The sequence below is a fragment of the Zootoca vivipara genome, chromosome 8, assembly GCF_965207765.1.
Source record: "Zootoca vivipara chromosome 8, rZooViv2.hap1.1, whole genome shotgun sequence".
Taxonomy (NCBI): domain Eukaryota; kingdom Metazoa; phylum Chordata; class Lepidosauria; order Squamata; family Lacertidae; genus Zootoca; species Zootoca vivipara.
In genome coordinates this window covers 64927062-64943424 of record NC_142591.1, presented here as the reverse complement: position 1 = coordinate 64943424, position 16363 = coordinate 64927062, and the positions used below count along the sequence as shown (strand labels likewise).

Below are 16363 nucleotides of genomic sequence, written 5' to 3'. Positions count from 1 at the left end.
AACTTTTAAAATCTACGTTTAAGAGCCTTACCGCAAAGTTTAGTCTGGAACACAGAAGTCAGCGTTTCAATCTGGCTGAAATTTGCAACCAAAAACACATGGTCTTCATAAGGTTCACTCCCAATGGACTTGAGGGTATTCATATCTACTTTTCCCACGCCGATAGCAAAAATTAGAATCCCCGAATTCCTGGCTTTTGCGGCAACATCTGCGACAGGATCCTGAGGCCTCCCATCTGTCACTATCATGATCACTCTAGGCACATTCTGTCGAAGTGGCCGAGCCCCTTCGGATTCTGTAAATGCGATGTTCACGGCATACTGAATGGCTAATCCCGTCATGGTACCCGTAGCCAGGTAGAGCATTCTTTTCACTGCTCTCTCCACATCCTGTTTCCTCCTAAAGGTCTTCAGGGAAAATTCATGTTTGACCGTGCTGGCATATTGAATGAGTCCCACTCTAGTGGCATCCGGGCCAATGTCCAAAAACTGCAAGATGGTTAAGATGAATTCTTTCACTTTCTCAAAGTCATACGGGCGAACACTACGAGAGCTATCGATGATGAACACAAGGTCCAGCCGTTTGTTATTGCAAAAATTTTCTAGAAAAGGAGGGAGAAAAGCAGATATATAAAACAAACAATTCCCCTAATTGAGTATGATGGGTCAGGTAGAGTGCTTATTTTTTGAATTGAGAACTAGGAAGCAAATGAAATTTTATTTACAACCCACATACGCTCAATCCACCAATATCTTTAGTGTTGTGGTTAGCGTGCTGGACCTTGGAGACCGAGGTTCAAATCCCTACTCGGCCATGAAGCTCAGTGGATGACCTTGCTACAGTCACCATCTTTCAGCCTTACCTACCTCACAGGGTTGTTGTAAGGCTGAAATGGGAGGGGAGAGTAGCATATGTACCACTCTGACCTCTTGGGTGGAAAGGTGGAGTACAGTATAAACATGCTACAGTCAAACCTCGGTAATCGAATGTAATCCATTCCGGAAGCCCAATCACCTTCTGAAATGTTCAACAACCGAGGCACGGCTTCCAATTGGTTGCAGGAGCTTCCTGCACTCAAGCGGAAGCTGCATCAGATGTTCGACTTCTGAAAAACATTTGAAAACCAGAACATTTACTTCCAGGTTTTCGGCGTTCGGGTGCCGAAACGTTCCCAAACGTTCAGGATCCGAGGTTTGACTGTACTAATAATACTAAAAGAAGAATTGTGAATTAGCATAAAAGACGTAGGCAACAACTAAATTTTAGCTAGTGGTAAGTACCTAACATTATGGGCTCCTATCTTGAGGCTGCATATTCTATAGTCACTGAAGCATCTTTCCATCTTGGGGAGATACAAAGTCAAAATAAGTTTTTTTTTGTTTTTTGTACTGTTGTCTATTGTTGCGTACCTAAGCAAATTGTTGAAGGATAAATACTGAAAACATGTTTCAGCAACCAGAAACATTTGTGGGCACAGAACAACAATGCTTTTCATGGTCTATGAAGTAACCATGTTTTATCCATTTTGGGGCTACAGTCAAGGTTTCTTCAGAGAGTCACAGAAAGGTTGCTAACGCTTTCAGAACCAGAGGTTGCTGAACATGCTCCAAAATGAGCAAAAATAGCATTCCATTTCTAATGAGATGCAGAAATGCTGGCGTATTTATTAGTTTTCCATATTATTACCTCACTCCTGTATGCAGTTATTTCTCTCTTTTCTTCCTAGCGTAGAATAAAACACTAATAATTATGGTATGATAATTGTACATGGATAACACGCGGGGGATATTTGCAGGAATGAAGTCAGAAAGAAAGACGTTAAAACAGAGTTGGAAGGGCTGAACTTAAGTTTGGTCACCACTGGAGACCAAACTAGGAAGCCTGGACCTCAATCTGAGGAGTTGGATCCAGTACATTGTTTCTCTTCCAATTATGCCGTAAGCTGGAATTCTCTGTGTTGATTCAAATGGAGTTGAAAAAAGTCAAAGGGGGGGGGTCACCCTCAAAAGATGCTCATCATTTCAAGTAAAAAGATTAAGTGAGCTATTTTCAGTGCAACTTTTCAGACTCAAGTACATGAAGAAATGGAGCCAAAAAGGCAACACAGTCTTCTTACTAGCCTTGAATGCCAGGTGTGGGTTCCTCCTTCCCAGGACATTGCTTTGGCACCACTTTTAGAAGCAGTGATGCAGCTTTGGAATACTAATAGTCAGAGAGCAAGTGTTAGTAACTAAAGCTGTGGATTTTGTATATGTTCCATAATTAAATAATGAGAAATAAGAAGAAATTGGGTCAAATGCAGCACTCTAGCCAAGGCAAATTTGGGAGTCTTTGCAAACATCACATGGAAATGAAAAGTTCTGGCTTTGTATAGCCATGCCCACAATTCTGGCTCTGATTTACAATTAATTTAGTCCAAAAAGAAAAGGGGATAGGACAGGACAGGACAGGACAGGACAGGACAGGATAGGATAGGATAGGATATATCTCCCCTCATGGAACTTTCTGATGCAGTTCTAACAAAGATAACAATATTAAGCAGCAAAGGATTAAAATAACAACTGTGAACATACAACTTTAATTTTTGTGATTTTGATCCCTAACCTCTATTGGGAACCCAGCGTATACGACACATTCGTAAGCAATTTGAAATATAAAAGGTGAATTAGGTCATCTAGTTGAGCTTCTAGCAAAATAGATTTACTGTAGTAGTTTATTCCAGGCACTTCAAGCAATAGGGTATAATTCATATAACTAATGCTATTAATACTAACAATTTCCCCAACATGTACGTGCCATTTTAAGTGTCAAACTAGACATTTATGAATGTAACCATCAACCCACCGTGCCTTTTTAAGCAGCAAAAGCTACTTCCAGAAAGGAACAGGGACTAGAGAGGCAGTGAAGAGAAGGGAGTGCTTGACTATTTTCTTGCTCACTGTTTCTTGCTCCAAATCACTCCAAAGCAACTATCTCTCTGCCCCCCTCCCCATAAAATCATGGCTGTTTTGTAATCTGATAAAGGAAACAGCAGGCAAGGAAAAGGTTATGCAAGCCTCTCTCTGCCACTTCACCAGGTTCTTTGGTCCATCCAGAAGCAGTGTTGCCTGTTTAAAAAGACCACTCATCATAATGGTATATGCATCTTCCCAAACTGTTCTACTTATTCGCTTCCCTATCCTATTTCTAGTGTTGTGGCTTCCACAATAATCATCCCCTCCAAAAGAGGAGAGCAGTGCAGTCCCCATCGCTTACCATCTACAGTACAAGCATTAGGAAGTCCTAAACTGTATGCAGGTATTGTTTGAAAATGCCAACTTGCAACTCACCAAGTAAAGAAACATCATTTCTTTGACTTAAAATTGTCCCTGGAAAGTGTCTCTCTCTGGCCAAGGCAGGGAAAAGTCCAACCAGCAAAAGGAAGCATGAGATCATTTTCTTCATTTTTCAGAAAGAACAAAGAATGGAGCGAGATGGATAATCAGGGCACTTCACTGTGACAAGAGGAAATGAGATTAAGTTTTATTTTAGGCAATCACTGCCAGAAATATGCCGTGCACCTTTCTTTTAATGCTGCTTCTTTATGAATGTACACATAACAATTAATTGTTATTGTTATTATATTTAATTATATCCCACCCTTTCCCCAGCCCAGGACTGAAGGCAGCTTATACAGATAAAATAGAAAAAGCTAAAAATATAGACAATGCCCTCATTAACAATCTTATATAAAAAGACTAAGAACATTTGTAAAAGACTTTAGAAGGTGCTGTAAAACATCTTCCAGTGATTTGATTCATTTGTATTCGGCCCTTCTTCCAAGGATGCTCACTCCTCAAAACAATCATGTGTGGGGCAGGTTACAGAGAAGAGGTTGATTTGCATATTGCAACAGGAAGCATACATAGAGCAAAGATTTTGCACCTGGATCTCCTATGGGGAAGCCTAACACTTCACACCACAACAGGTGTTTCTGTGCCACACTGACATGCTTACTTGCTGTGATTTGAGATTATGAATTTCGTGCATATATTTTCACTTATTTTTGTACTGTGATATGGGCAGTTTATGGCTGCAATCCTGCGCGACACTTACTTGTGGTGGGGATAAAATAGGAAAGGGGAGGGGCTCTGTCTGCCGTCCTGAGCTCGTAGAGCACGGGTGTCAAACACAAGGCCTGGGGGCCAAATCCGGCCCACCAGACCTCGTCATGTGGCCCTCCGAGCGCCCCAGCCAGCGGGACCCAGCAGCGGGACCTTGCTGCTGAAGCGCCGTGCCGACAAAGCGCCGACAAACAGCTGGGGCCGGGGGGGTGGGGTAGAAAGGCGGCCGGAGCAGCGCTGCGTGGAGCGCTCCGAGCCACAGCAGGAGGAGGAGGAGGCAGCTTGCCGGGTCAGCGCCCAGCAGCGCCGCACGGAGAGTTCGAGCCTCTGCGACGCAGCAGTGCTCTGTAGCACTTTGAATCCTCCTCCTCCTGCCACGGCTCGGCGCCTGGAAACGGCTGCTGCTGCTGCTGAAGCACAGACAAAGCACCCAGCAGTGCCGCGTGGAGGAGGATTCAAAGTGCTACAGAGCACTGCTGCGTCCCAGAGGCTCGGGACTCTCCGCACGGCGCTGCCGGGCACCGACCCAGCAAGCCGCCTCCTCCTCCTCTTGCCTCACCTCCTCCTCCTCCTGCCTCGGCTCAGCCTCATGAACGTGAGCTCAGCAGCGGCTCAGCCTCACGAACGTGCAACTCTGAGGCTTTACGCACTTCTCCTAAAACGGACACCCACTGCCTCACGCTGCACAGGAAATGCTTTTTGCTCCTGGGTCCCTTCGCGCTCTTTTCTGGCGCTGAATCAAGGCAGCGACCCCCCCTCCCTTTCTTTCTTCCTCTCTCTCGTTCTTATTCTTTCTTTCCCTCTCCTTCCTTCCTTCTTTATCTCTGTCTTCTCTCCCTCTTTCTTTTTCTTTCCTTCTTTATTCCTTCTTTCCTACTCTTCTTTCTCTCTCCCTCCTGCTCCCTCTTTCCTTCCTTCCTTCCTTCCTTCCTTCCTTCCTTCCTTCCTTCCTTCCTTCCTTCCGTCCTTCCCATCTTTCTTCCTCTCCCTCATTCTTATTCTTTCTTTCCCTCTACTTCCTTCCTTCTTTCTCCCTTTCCGTCTTCTCTCCCTCTTTCTTTTTCTTTCCTTCTTTATTCCCTTCCTTATTTCCTACTCTTCTTTCTCTCCCCTCTTTCCTTCCTTCCTCTCTCCCTCCTACTCCCTCTTTTCTTCCTTCCTTCCTTCCTTCCTCCCCTCCCCTCCCTCTCCCTCTCCTCAGAAACATTGTTGTTGTTGTTTAGTCGTTTAGTCGTGTCCGACTCTTCGTGACCCCATGGACCATAGCACGCCAGGCACTCCTGTCTTGCACTGCCTCCCGCAGTTTGGTCAAACTCATGTTCGTCTCAGAAACATAGGATACTGCTTTATACTTCTGGCCCTTAAACCCTGGAACCAGGAGAGCAGCTCCAGTGAGTCAACCTCAGCCAGTCCCTTTGGTGAAGGGTGGTGGCTCACTGGCAGAACATCTGTCCTGCATGCAGAAGGATCCCAGCATCTCCAGGTACTAGTATCTCTGAAAAGGGTCTGCATGAAACCCTAGCGAGCCTCCACCACCCAGTGCAGTTACCAAAAATCATTTTTCAATAAATTGTACAATAATTGTACATTTGAATATCTACTTGCCATTATTCTGACTATGTTTCTGCTTTCAGAGCTAGTTATTACTTACATTATTACAAAAAACAGTAATAATTGAATGCAGTGACAATAATTTATGATAATAAAGAGTGGACACATAGTCCTACAGATACAACCGGCCCTTTGAGGGTGACCAAACTGCTGATGCGGCCCCCGATGAATTTGAGTTTGACACCCCTGTCGTAGAGGAAAGGTAGGTTAGCAATGTAATAATAAATAAGGATCCCATAGAATTCAATGGTTCTGAGTAAACATTCCTAGGGCTTTAGCATTGGAGAAAGGCACGATGTTAAGCTTTTCAACATATAAATGCAAATGTAAAACAAAGAAAAGGCCACATATTTATAAACGCTCACACTATTATGCAGCCCAGTGGGTTAGCAGACTGTAGTGCTTATTTATTTACTCAGTCTTTAGTTTGGGTTAAGCACTCCCTTCCCTCTGCTCCTTCCCTCCTTCAAAGCACCTCTTTCTTTTTCAAAGAAGATACCATCTGGGCTCTCTTACACGTGGCCCGCAATATCATTTGCTCCACAGAGGATACAGTCCAAATGGACGACACCCAATTAAACCAGGCAACACCCATTTAAAAATACGCATAAAGTATCCAAATTAAAATAGCATTAAATCAGCTAAAGCTCAAGAGTACTTAAAAACCTTGGGCACATTCTACTGGAAAAAAATATATATTATGTGCAAGCCTTCATTACCGTGTTCCATTAAAAGACAAACGGACGCAGGAAAACTCAGTCATTGTCATTGCTGGCATCCGCCTGTCTCAACAATGGAAGCGTGCGCCAATAGAAGAGTGCACCATAGGGGCTAAAGTCAAACCATTGGAGAGTTTCAGCACCAGCTGTGGCTGTAGAGATCAATCAGGAGAAACATCTTCTATTGCAGTTGGGCCAGATGAAGGCATCTGGCTGTTACAGATGCACCATGGCGTTTTTTCTATCAGCACTCATTTCTCCTCTGATCACTGCTGTGGATTTAAAGCATACTCAACTCCTCCCAAAGAACCCTGGGAACTGTAGTATGTTGAGGGTACTGGGAGATGTATGGGTAAACTGCAGTTCCAAATAGCCTTTGACGGAAGTAACATGCATCAAATGCGCTTCAATTGTATGGTGTATACACAGTGTCTAAGGACATAAAGGTAAAGGGACCCCTGACGGTTAGGTCCAGTCGTGGACGACTCTGGGGTTGCAGCGCTCATCTTGCTTTACTGGCCAAGGGAGCCGGCGTACAGTTTCCGGGCCATGTGGCCAGCATGACTAAGCTGCTTCTGGCGAACCAGAACAGCGCACGGAAACACCGTTTATCTTTCCGCTGGAGCGGTACCTATTTATCTACTTGCACTTTGACGTGCTTTTGAACAGCTAGGTTGGCAGGAGCAGGGACCGAGCAACGGGAGCTCACCCCGTCACGGGGATTCGAACCGCTGACCTTCTGATTGGTAAGCCCTAGGCTCTGTGATTTAACTCACAGCGCCACCCACGTCCCTGTCTAAGGACATAGAGCAATCCTAATTCCAGCTTGGGTGGAAGATGAAGGGGCAGGCAAAGCCCTGTTTTCTGATACAGCAGGCTGGAGCTGGCAGTGAATCAGGTCCAAAGCCATCAAATGATGGCAGTAGGCCATCTCTGGAGCCAATGAATCCTGGACTAGCTTACCCCTCCCTGTTACCATTTTGAGTCTTTCTGTGGGCTGCTGCCAGTGGGAATCCCACTGGCTGTGTTTCCAACCACCTGCACTTTTGCCAGGCAGAATGGGGATCTTCATGCAAGAGCCAATGAAGCTGTTTTGGAATCCACCGAGGAAGATCTCCAACCCACCCAAGACCCACCTACCTTCAGTGCAATAGATGGGGGTTTGGATCTCTGTCTTATTTGCTTATTATATTTATATCCTAGCTTTCTTTATTATGGAACTCAAGGTGGCATACCTAGGTTTCCAAGAAGGCTCCAGTCTAGGCAATAACTAGGTCTAGACTTGCTTAGCTGCAGTAATTTTGCTGCATCACATGTCTTCATACTATGCTCCAGTGTCAAGGAACAAAATAAGAAAAAATGGAGTTGTGTTACTGTTTACTTGGGATCTTTTGGACACTGTCCAATAGGTGCTCATGGGAACACATGCAGACGCAGTCCACAAAGCACTTACAGTTACAGCACTGTAACGGGAATTTCAGTTCCTTAGAGAAACATTGGGAATATTGGTATAAAAAGGGTTGGGATACAACTGTGATTGAAACGTTGACAAATAACATAAAATTGGCCCAGTCATCAAGAAAAAGGGATGGTTTTGGATCACAATGGTCTGATATTTGTAATGCATGTAAATAAGTAAGCAGTAATTTAATGCCGCCATCTCAGTCTGGTACTTTGTGGAACTTTTCTTTCTTTCTTTCCATTTTTACTGTAGTAACATTAAGAATAATAGTGACATTTATTTGAAGAAAGATGTTTGGCTCCCCTACAGCAATCAAGGGATGGAATCTCTTTCTTGTTTAAAATACCTGGAAAAGTGTTCTCATTCACTGCTGCAACATTTCATGTCAACAGTCAATCCACACTGAGAAACCTAAAAGTTATGCTCTATAATCTTAAATTGCATATGGAGCCACTGGGATCTACAGCTAACATTTTCTAGTTTAATAAAGACAAAGATGAAGAAGCATATAGTGATATTTGAAACAGTAATCCCATGGTTTGGTCAGCTTTGCATAATTTCCACTGGATGTGGGGAAGCAAGATTTACTGAGGAAGATTTTTGTAATGACGTTGGTCTCCTAGTTGGCAAGTTATGTTCAACTGCTCTACAGACAAAGTATCTTTTCAACAAATTGATTCTTTTGGGACAGCTCATTTGATCTCTTTGAAATGAATCTGTCATAGTTTCCACAAAATACTCGAGATTAATAGTACCATGGAGTTGGCAGAGTTAGGTTATGTATTTTATGTGGTAGAACAGATTTGATTTCTTAAGAATTGGAACTTATGGGACTGAGATTCCAGTGTTGTATTGACCACAAGTCATCAGCTCTGAAACTCCTATAGATATTTTTTTTCCAAAGTGCTTCCATGTGAAAATGTACACGGAGCATGTATTCTCCCAGAAGACGTATGTATGCACACCTTCTTTGATTTTTTTTTTGTACTGCTCATGTTTAAAAATTTGGAGAAGTTGCGTGGCTACCTAGTTCCCAATGCAACATTTCCACATTAAGAGGTCCAGCAGTGACTTTGGAAATAGCACATCATTTACAGTACATACAATAAATTTAGCTTTCTTTGCTCATAGCCACTTTCATTTGTCCTTCCTCCATTCATGCCAATGGAGCCCTTGCACGAATTAAGCCATTATTTAGCCACCGGATATCGTGGGAAAGGGTTGATTGCCTGTTGTTGTGAAAAGGGGGTGCATGCATGCAAGATGTATAATATAATTGCATTAAAAGAGAGCCGGTGGGGTGGGGTGGGGTTAGAAAAGGAAAAGCACAATTTGTGGAAAGACGACCTCAAAGGTCTACCATGTGGTTAGAGTCCGTGCCGGATTTACGTATAAGCTAAACAAGCTATAGCTTAGGGCTCCACTCTCTTGAGGGCCCCAAAAAATGTAAAAAAAAAACTATAAAAAAACTGGATGCACATTTCCAAAATATAAGATAAAAAACAAATAAAATAAAACCTACATCCAGCAACAGTGGCAAATGGCTTGAGATACCTATTAGGTCCATAAATTACCATATAGCATATATTCAACAAGGGACCCAGGTGGCGCTGTGGGCTAAACCACTGAGCCTAGGGCTTGCTGATCAGAAGGTCGGCGGTTCGAATCACTGTGACGGGGTGAGCTCCCGTTGCTTGGTCCCAGCTCCTGCCAACCTAGCAGTTCGAAAGCATGTCAAAATGCAAGTAGATAAATAGGAACCGCTACAGCGGGAAGGTAAACAGCGTTTCCATGTGCTGCTCTGGTTCTGCAGAAGCAGCTTTGTCATGCTGGCCACATGACCTGGAAGCTATACGCCGGCTCCCTCGGCCAATAATGCGAGATGAGCACGCAACCCCAGAGTCGGTCACGACTGGACCTAATGGTGGGGGGTCCTTTATATATTCAACAACAACAACAAAAAACAGCGACAATCTGTTGCTGACGAAGGACAACTGGACACATAAAGAGCCCCATTACCTTCAGTAATTTAGGGCCTCATCAAACCTAAATCTGGCCCTGGTTAGAGTGTTGGGCAAGGACCTGGGAGAGGAGGGTTTGAATCCCCACTCAGCCAGTCACCATCTCTTAAGCCCAACCTACCTCACAGGGTTGTTATGAGGATGAAGAGGGTGGGAGGAGAACCATGCGCACCACCTTGAGATCAGATAAAAGTGGTATATAAAATAAAATAAATAAAATAAGTAAGTAAGGAGAGGGCGCTCCCTTAAAATACTTCCCGCTCCCCTCCCCTCAGTCCCTCTGCATTCAGTCACAGATATGTATTAGGATTCTGTGAAAGCCTTGCTCCCCTGATAATGCTTATTCTGCAGGGGTGGCCAACTTCCAAGAGACTGTGATCTACTCACAGTTAAAAGCTGGCAGTGATCTACCCCCTTTTGGGGGGTTCAGGTCAAAGCTTTTGAGCATTTTTTTTAGGAAGGAAAGCCCTGGTTTTGGTGGTTCAGGTCATTTTAGGGGTGCAGGGCAAAGATGTTGAGTTTTTTTTCAGAGGAGTCAAAGTTTTTTAGCTTCTTTGGGGGGAGCCACTGATCTACCGGTGATCTACCACAGACGTCCAGTGAGCTACCGGTAGATCACGATCTACCTGTTGGGCATGCCCCCTGCCATTCACGCCTCAGGTCCGGGACAGCAGCTAGCGCCAAAAGGAAAGGCAGCCCTCCTCCGGCGACGGTTCTTACCTGACTCTCTTCTCAGGCGCTGCGGCTTCAGCCCCGAAAACCCGGAGAGCAGCAGGCAGCGCGCGTCCCGAGGAGGAAGAGGAGGAGGAGGAGAGGGGCCCTCCTGGCAGCGCGGCTCCGGCTCGGCAGCCAAGGAGGACGGAAGGGGGAAGCCGGCGGTGCAGTCGCCTCCCCGTCCCATCCCGGAGAGGGCGCTGAGCGGGGAAGGGGAGGAGACGGCGGGAGAGCCAGCCAAGCCCTGCCGCATTGCCGGGCGGCGGTAGGGAAGGGAAGGGGGTGGGCGAGCGCTGGCTGCCGCCGCCCCGGTAACTGACTGGTGGTCCAGAAAGCGGAGGTCGAAGTCTCCCCTCTCTTTCTGCGGCGCCAGTTTATGCCTTTGGACTCCCTCCTCAGAGACCCATCATTCTAATTTTCTCGATTATGCAACTGAAAAGGAGCAGGACCTTTGAAATCAGTAGTTTTGGTTTTGAGCATAAAGAAGTAAAACATTGCTGTGTTGGCCCATTAAAACAAGCCAAAATACACAATAAGGCAATATTAATTTTTTTTTATATTTGTATAGCATTTTTCTGGCCAAAGAAGCCCAAGGTGGCGCACAACATCTTGAACATGCAACCATTTATATACAGTAATTGAAGCAATGTTTCAAAACTAAACGCAATGGCAGAGGATAACAGGCTCAACCAGGGCAGTCCTAGATCCCAGAGCAAATATACTGTATATCTGAAATGCCTGGGGAAACAGAAATGTACTGAAGTGACAACTAAAAATGGGAAGTGTGGAGGACAATTGCACTTCTGGTGTGTGTGTGTGTGTGTGCCACAATTGAGGGGCCACCACCGAGAAGACCCTGTCTCGAGTTGCCTGTTGATGGGAACGGGATGAAGAGCTGGGCACCCCCTTCTCACCTTGGAATACACATTGGAAGGCATGTAGGGCTTTGTACACCAGTACAAAGGTGGCGCTGTGGTTAAACCAGGTGACCCAGGTGGCGCTGTGGTTAAACCACTGAGCCTAGGGCTTGCTGATCAGAAGGTCGGCGGTTCGAATCCCTGTGACGGGGTGAGCTCCCGTTGCTTGGTCCCAGCTCCTGCCAACCTAGCAGTTCGAAAGCATGTCAAAATGCAAGTAGATAAATAGGAACCGCTACAGCGGGAAGGTAAACGGCGTTTCCATGTGCTGCGCTGGTTCTCCAGAAGCAGCTTTGTCATGCTGGCCACATGACCTGGAAGCTATACGCCGGCTCCCTTGGCCAATAATGCGAGATGAGTGCGCAACCCCAGAGTCGGTCACGACTGGACCTAATGGTCAGGGGTCCCTTTACCTTTACCTTTACCAACACCTTGAATTGGGCTTGGTACCTTTATTAGACCAATCAAAATGTTGCCAAATAGCGTGCAAGCTTTTCAGTTCACCTGATATCTTCATCAGCCCTAAGTCTTAGGACCTTTTCCCAAGAGACACTTAACATTGTTTCCACAAATCAGTGTTTGCTTTTCATGCGTCATTAATTCAGATGACCCCACATCATTTCCAAGGGTCCTCAACCCTCAGGGGCATAACGGTACCACCAGGGAGTGAAATGTTGGTTTCCACAAATAATGGATCATTGGGTTTGGGGTTATTCAGACAATCTGCATGTGTGATAGATCTCTCACTAAATAGTTTAGGGAGCACTCATATGCACATGAAACTGGCCTAAAGCTGAAGTTAAGCCAAAGTAAAGTTACACCAGATCCAAATTCTGTTTAGCAGCACTGCTGCTCTGCCTAAGCTTGGCAGAGGGAAAATAAGTGTTTAAAATGGTGGTGTTCCCTGCTGTACTTCCAGGTAAAGTAACCAAGCTGAATGGGTTTAGGATCCAGTGTAGTCCCGTCCCTGCCCCATCCCTAAATGCCCCCTTTTCAAGACTTTACACCAGCCTCAGCTCAGCCAACCTCATCTGAGCCCTGGATGAAAGAACAAGTTGCACTGGGGTATTTTGGGCTGAGATGAGGCTGGAGATTTAACACCAGGCTGCACCAAGATATTGTTGGGATTTCATTCCTCCGTTGCAGGATGTGTGATTGCTTTCATCACATGTCTGTGTTGACATTCCATACGGTTGTAGTCATGAGAACCGAAGTTCAGTTACACTGTTCCGTTATCTTGTACTATTGCAAAGGAGCCATGTTCCTTTGTTCTGTAACACTTGTTATATAATAAAGTAGCTTAGATTCCACACCTCCAAAGCCTAGCTTCTGCTTGCACTCTGCTATCGTATTGTGTGCATGTATCTTCGGATATATGTTGCAGAAGCTCATCGGGAAAGAAGAGTGATGCATCATCCGGAGGGTCGCTTCTGGGGGAGAACGCAGCTGCCTGGCGTTTTCCAAGTTGGTTCAGAAGCCCAGCGAGGTTTATACGTACCAACAGATATTGCCATAGGATTGCCCCTTAAACCACTTTAAGAGGTTAAATAGTTTTTATCTTTAGTGGCAGAAAAACCCAACTTGCTTTGTATGTAAGGTAATGTGTATGTATGTGTATGTATGTGTGGTGTGTGTGTGTGTGTGTTCTGCTTTTCATTTTATCTGAAACTGAATTCTGGCAAAATACAACATGTTCCATTCCAACCAATAAAAGTTGATACAATAAATGATATCACCTTTCCTATTACTTTTTCTCTTACATTGTGTGGCCAGCTGCAATTGTAATCAAAGCTTATTGCAGTGGATGGAGATGCATAAACTCACTTTGAGTAAGGTGGACATATGACTTAATATTTTCGTTGGAGGCAGTCAAATGGCTGGCATATGAATATTAAAATTATTATCACTACTATAACTAGCTTACAACCACTACAAATGCAGTCTAGAAATGAGAAAATGTGAAAAATATTGTAGTAGGAATAAGTTGGTATAACATTGATTCTGTAAACATAAAGGTAAAGTAAAATATATAAAAACATTTATATCAATCATATCTCAGCACCAAGAAGAAATTGATTCTCATAGTTCTAAGCAAACACCTGAATCTTTGGTCGTTTTCATATTGAATATTTTTATTTTATTAAAAAATTGAAACTAGCAATCTTAAATTAAACAGAAGAATAATCACTGGGTCATCCAAATATTGCTCAGACATTTAAAGCATAGCGTGGGCAATCTGAATTTGACATGGTTCCATTTCACCAAAACAAATGCAACTCTTCAAAGAAAAACAATGTAGAATCTCCAGGATTCCAGACATTCAAGTTATTGAAATAAGTAACTCTCTTGGAATCCTACCCCAATTGATGTAATCTCTTCAGCTTGTTTCTCCAGTAAATATCATAAAGATGTCACGACCTTTGCCAATCTGATTCCAATCATAAGCCGCTTGCTGTCTCTTAGGACAAATAAAGGGGCAGATGCAGAACACCTTACCAATATTAATTGTTTAGTTTTTTCGAACTGGCTGCAAGAAATCTCACTTCAAGGGGGCGGGATCAGAATGTCAGTAGCACAAATACTGTCTTTTATTTCTTGAGAACTCCAGCTGTTTGTAAGGGCGCTGCTTTTTATGGCAAGATGGTGCACACATTGGGAAGTGAAGAAAGAAAACATTTTTGCTGCAGCTGCAGACAGTAGGAAAGTTCCCTTTGCAACAACCTTTGAGAGCCTATATTTCTGATGCTCAGGAACAGTTAAGGAAAAAAGGAGGATGGGGAAGAAAAAGCCAGGAAATACACCATAGAATCATGTTGGAAGGGACCACAATGATCATTTGGTTCAACCTCCTGCAATGCAGGAATCTTTTGCCCAACATGGGGCTCAAACCCACAACCCTAAGATTAAGAGTCTCATGCTCTACCAACTGAGCTATCTTTCATGAACCAGATTGCCCAGCATTAATAGAAGGCCTCATCTGTCTCCTGAGAAATCTCTATGTGGAACAAGAAGCTACAGTTAGAACTGGATATGGAATAACTGATTGGTTCAAAATTCGGAAAGGAGTACGACAAGGTTGTATATTGTCTCCCTGCTTATTTAACTTATATACAGAATTCATCATGCGAAAGGCAGGACTGGATGAATCCCAAGCCGGAATTAAGATTGCCGGAAAAAATATAAACAACCTCAGATATGCTGATGACACAACCTTGATGGCAGAAAGTGAGGAGGAATTAAAGAACCTTTTAATGAGGGTGAAAGAGGAGAGCGCAAAATATGGTCTGAAGCTCAACATAAAAAAAAAAAGATAATGGCCACTGGTCTCATCACCTCCTGGCAAATAGAAGGGGAAGAAATGGAGGCAGTGAGAGATTTTACTTTCTTGGTTTCCATGATCACTGCAGGTGGTGACAGCAGTCACAAAATTAAAAGACACCCGCTTCTTGGGAGAAAAGCAGTGACAAACCTAGACAGCATCTTAAAAAGCAGAGCCATCACCTTGCCAACAAAGGTCCGTATAGTTCAAGCTATGGTTTTCCCAGTAGTGATGTATGGAAGTGAGAGCTGGACCATAAAGAAGGCTGATCATCGAAGAATTGATGCTTTTGAATTATGGTGCTAGAGGAGACTCTTGAGAGTCCCATGGACTGCAAGAAGATCAAACCTATCCATTCTGAAGGAAATCAGCCCTGAGTGCTCACTGGAAGGACAGATCGTGAAGCTGAGGCTCCAATACTTTGGCCACCTCATGAGAAGAGAAGACTCTCTAGAAAAGACCCTGATGTTGGGAAAGATTGAGGGCACTAGGAGAAGGGGACGACAGAGGACGAGATTATAGAATTATAGAATCATAGAGTTGGAAGAGACCACAAGGGCCATCTAGTCCAACCCCCTGCCAAGCAGGAAACACCATCAAAGCATTCTTGACATATGCCTGTCAAGCCTCTGCTCAAAGACCTCCAAAGAAGGAGAGACTCCACCACACTCCTTGGTAGCAAATTCCACTGCCGAACAGCTCTTACTGTCAGGAAGTTCTTCCTAATGTTTAGGTGGAATCTTCTTTCTTGTAGTTTGAATCCATTGCTCTGTGTTGTTCGCTTCTCTGGAGCAGCAGAAAACAATCTTTCTCCCTCCTCTATATGACATCCTTTTATATATTTGAACATGGCTATCATATCACCCCTTAACCTTCTCTTCTCCAGGCTAAACATACCCAGCTCCCTAAGCCATTCCTCATACGGCATCGTTTCCAGGCCTTTGACCATTTTGGTTGCCCTCTTCTGGACACATTCCAGCTTTGTCTGTATCCTTCTTGAACTGTGGTGCCCAGAACTGGACACAGTACTCCAGGTGAGGTCTGACCAGAGCAAAATACAGTGGTACTATTACTTCCCTTGATCTAGATGCTATACTCCTATTGATGCAGCCCAGTGCATCAATGGTTGGACAGTGTTCTCAAAGCTACCAACATGAGTCTGACCAAACTACGGGAGGCAGTGGAAGACAGGAGTGCCTGGAGTGCTCTGGTTCATGGGGTCACGAAGAGTCGGACACGACTAAATGACTAAACAACAATAGAAGGCGAAAGAGAAGGGACTAGTTGCTTGAGTTCAGGTTGCGAGGTAAGTAGAAAAGTGGGAGCACCAACCAAACTGGAACCTAAGAAGCTGCCTTCTGAGTTTAACTTTGTTTATCTAACTCAGTCTACACTGACTGGCAGTGCCTTTCCATGATTTCAGACAGTTCTTCCAGCTCTATTTGTAGATTGTTATGTATTCAGTGGTCTGTGTTTGCCTGAGCTTGACTAAGGAAT

General features: G+C 44.4%; 1 protein-coding gene across 1 annotated transcript in view; it reads right to left on the bottom strand.

Annotated features, from left to right (window-relative positions):
* MATN2 (matrilin 2) overlaps positions 1–10864 on the bottom strand; it is a 55580-nt gene extending 44716 nt beyond the window's left edge. The window contains exons 1-3 of the mRNA XM_060277695.2: positions 10637–10864; positions 3330–3494; positions 32–601 (exon numbers count right to left, since the gene is read on the bottom strand). Coding sequence (XP_060133678.2) covers positions 32–601; positions 3330–3444 — 685 coding nt within the window. The 5' untranslated portion in view covers positions 3445–3494; positions 10637–10864. The remainder of the gene's footprint in view (positions 1–31; positions 602–3329; positions 3495–10636) is intronic.
* Positions 10865–16363: the final 5499 nt, after the last annotated feature.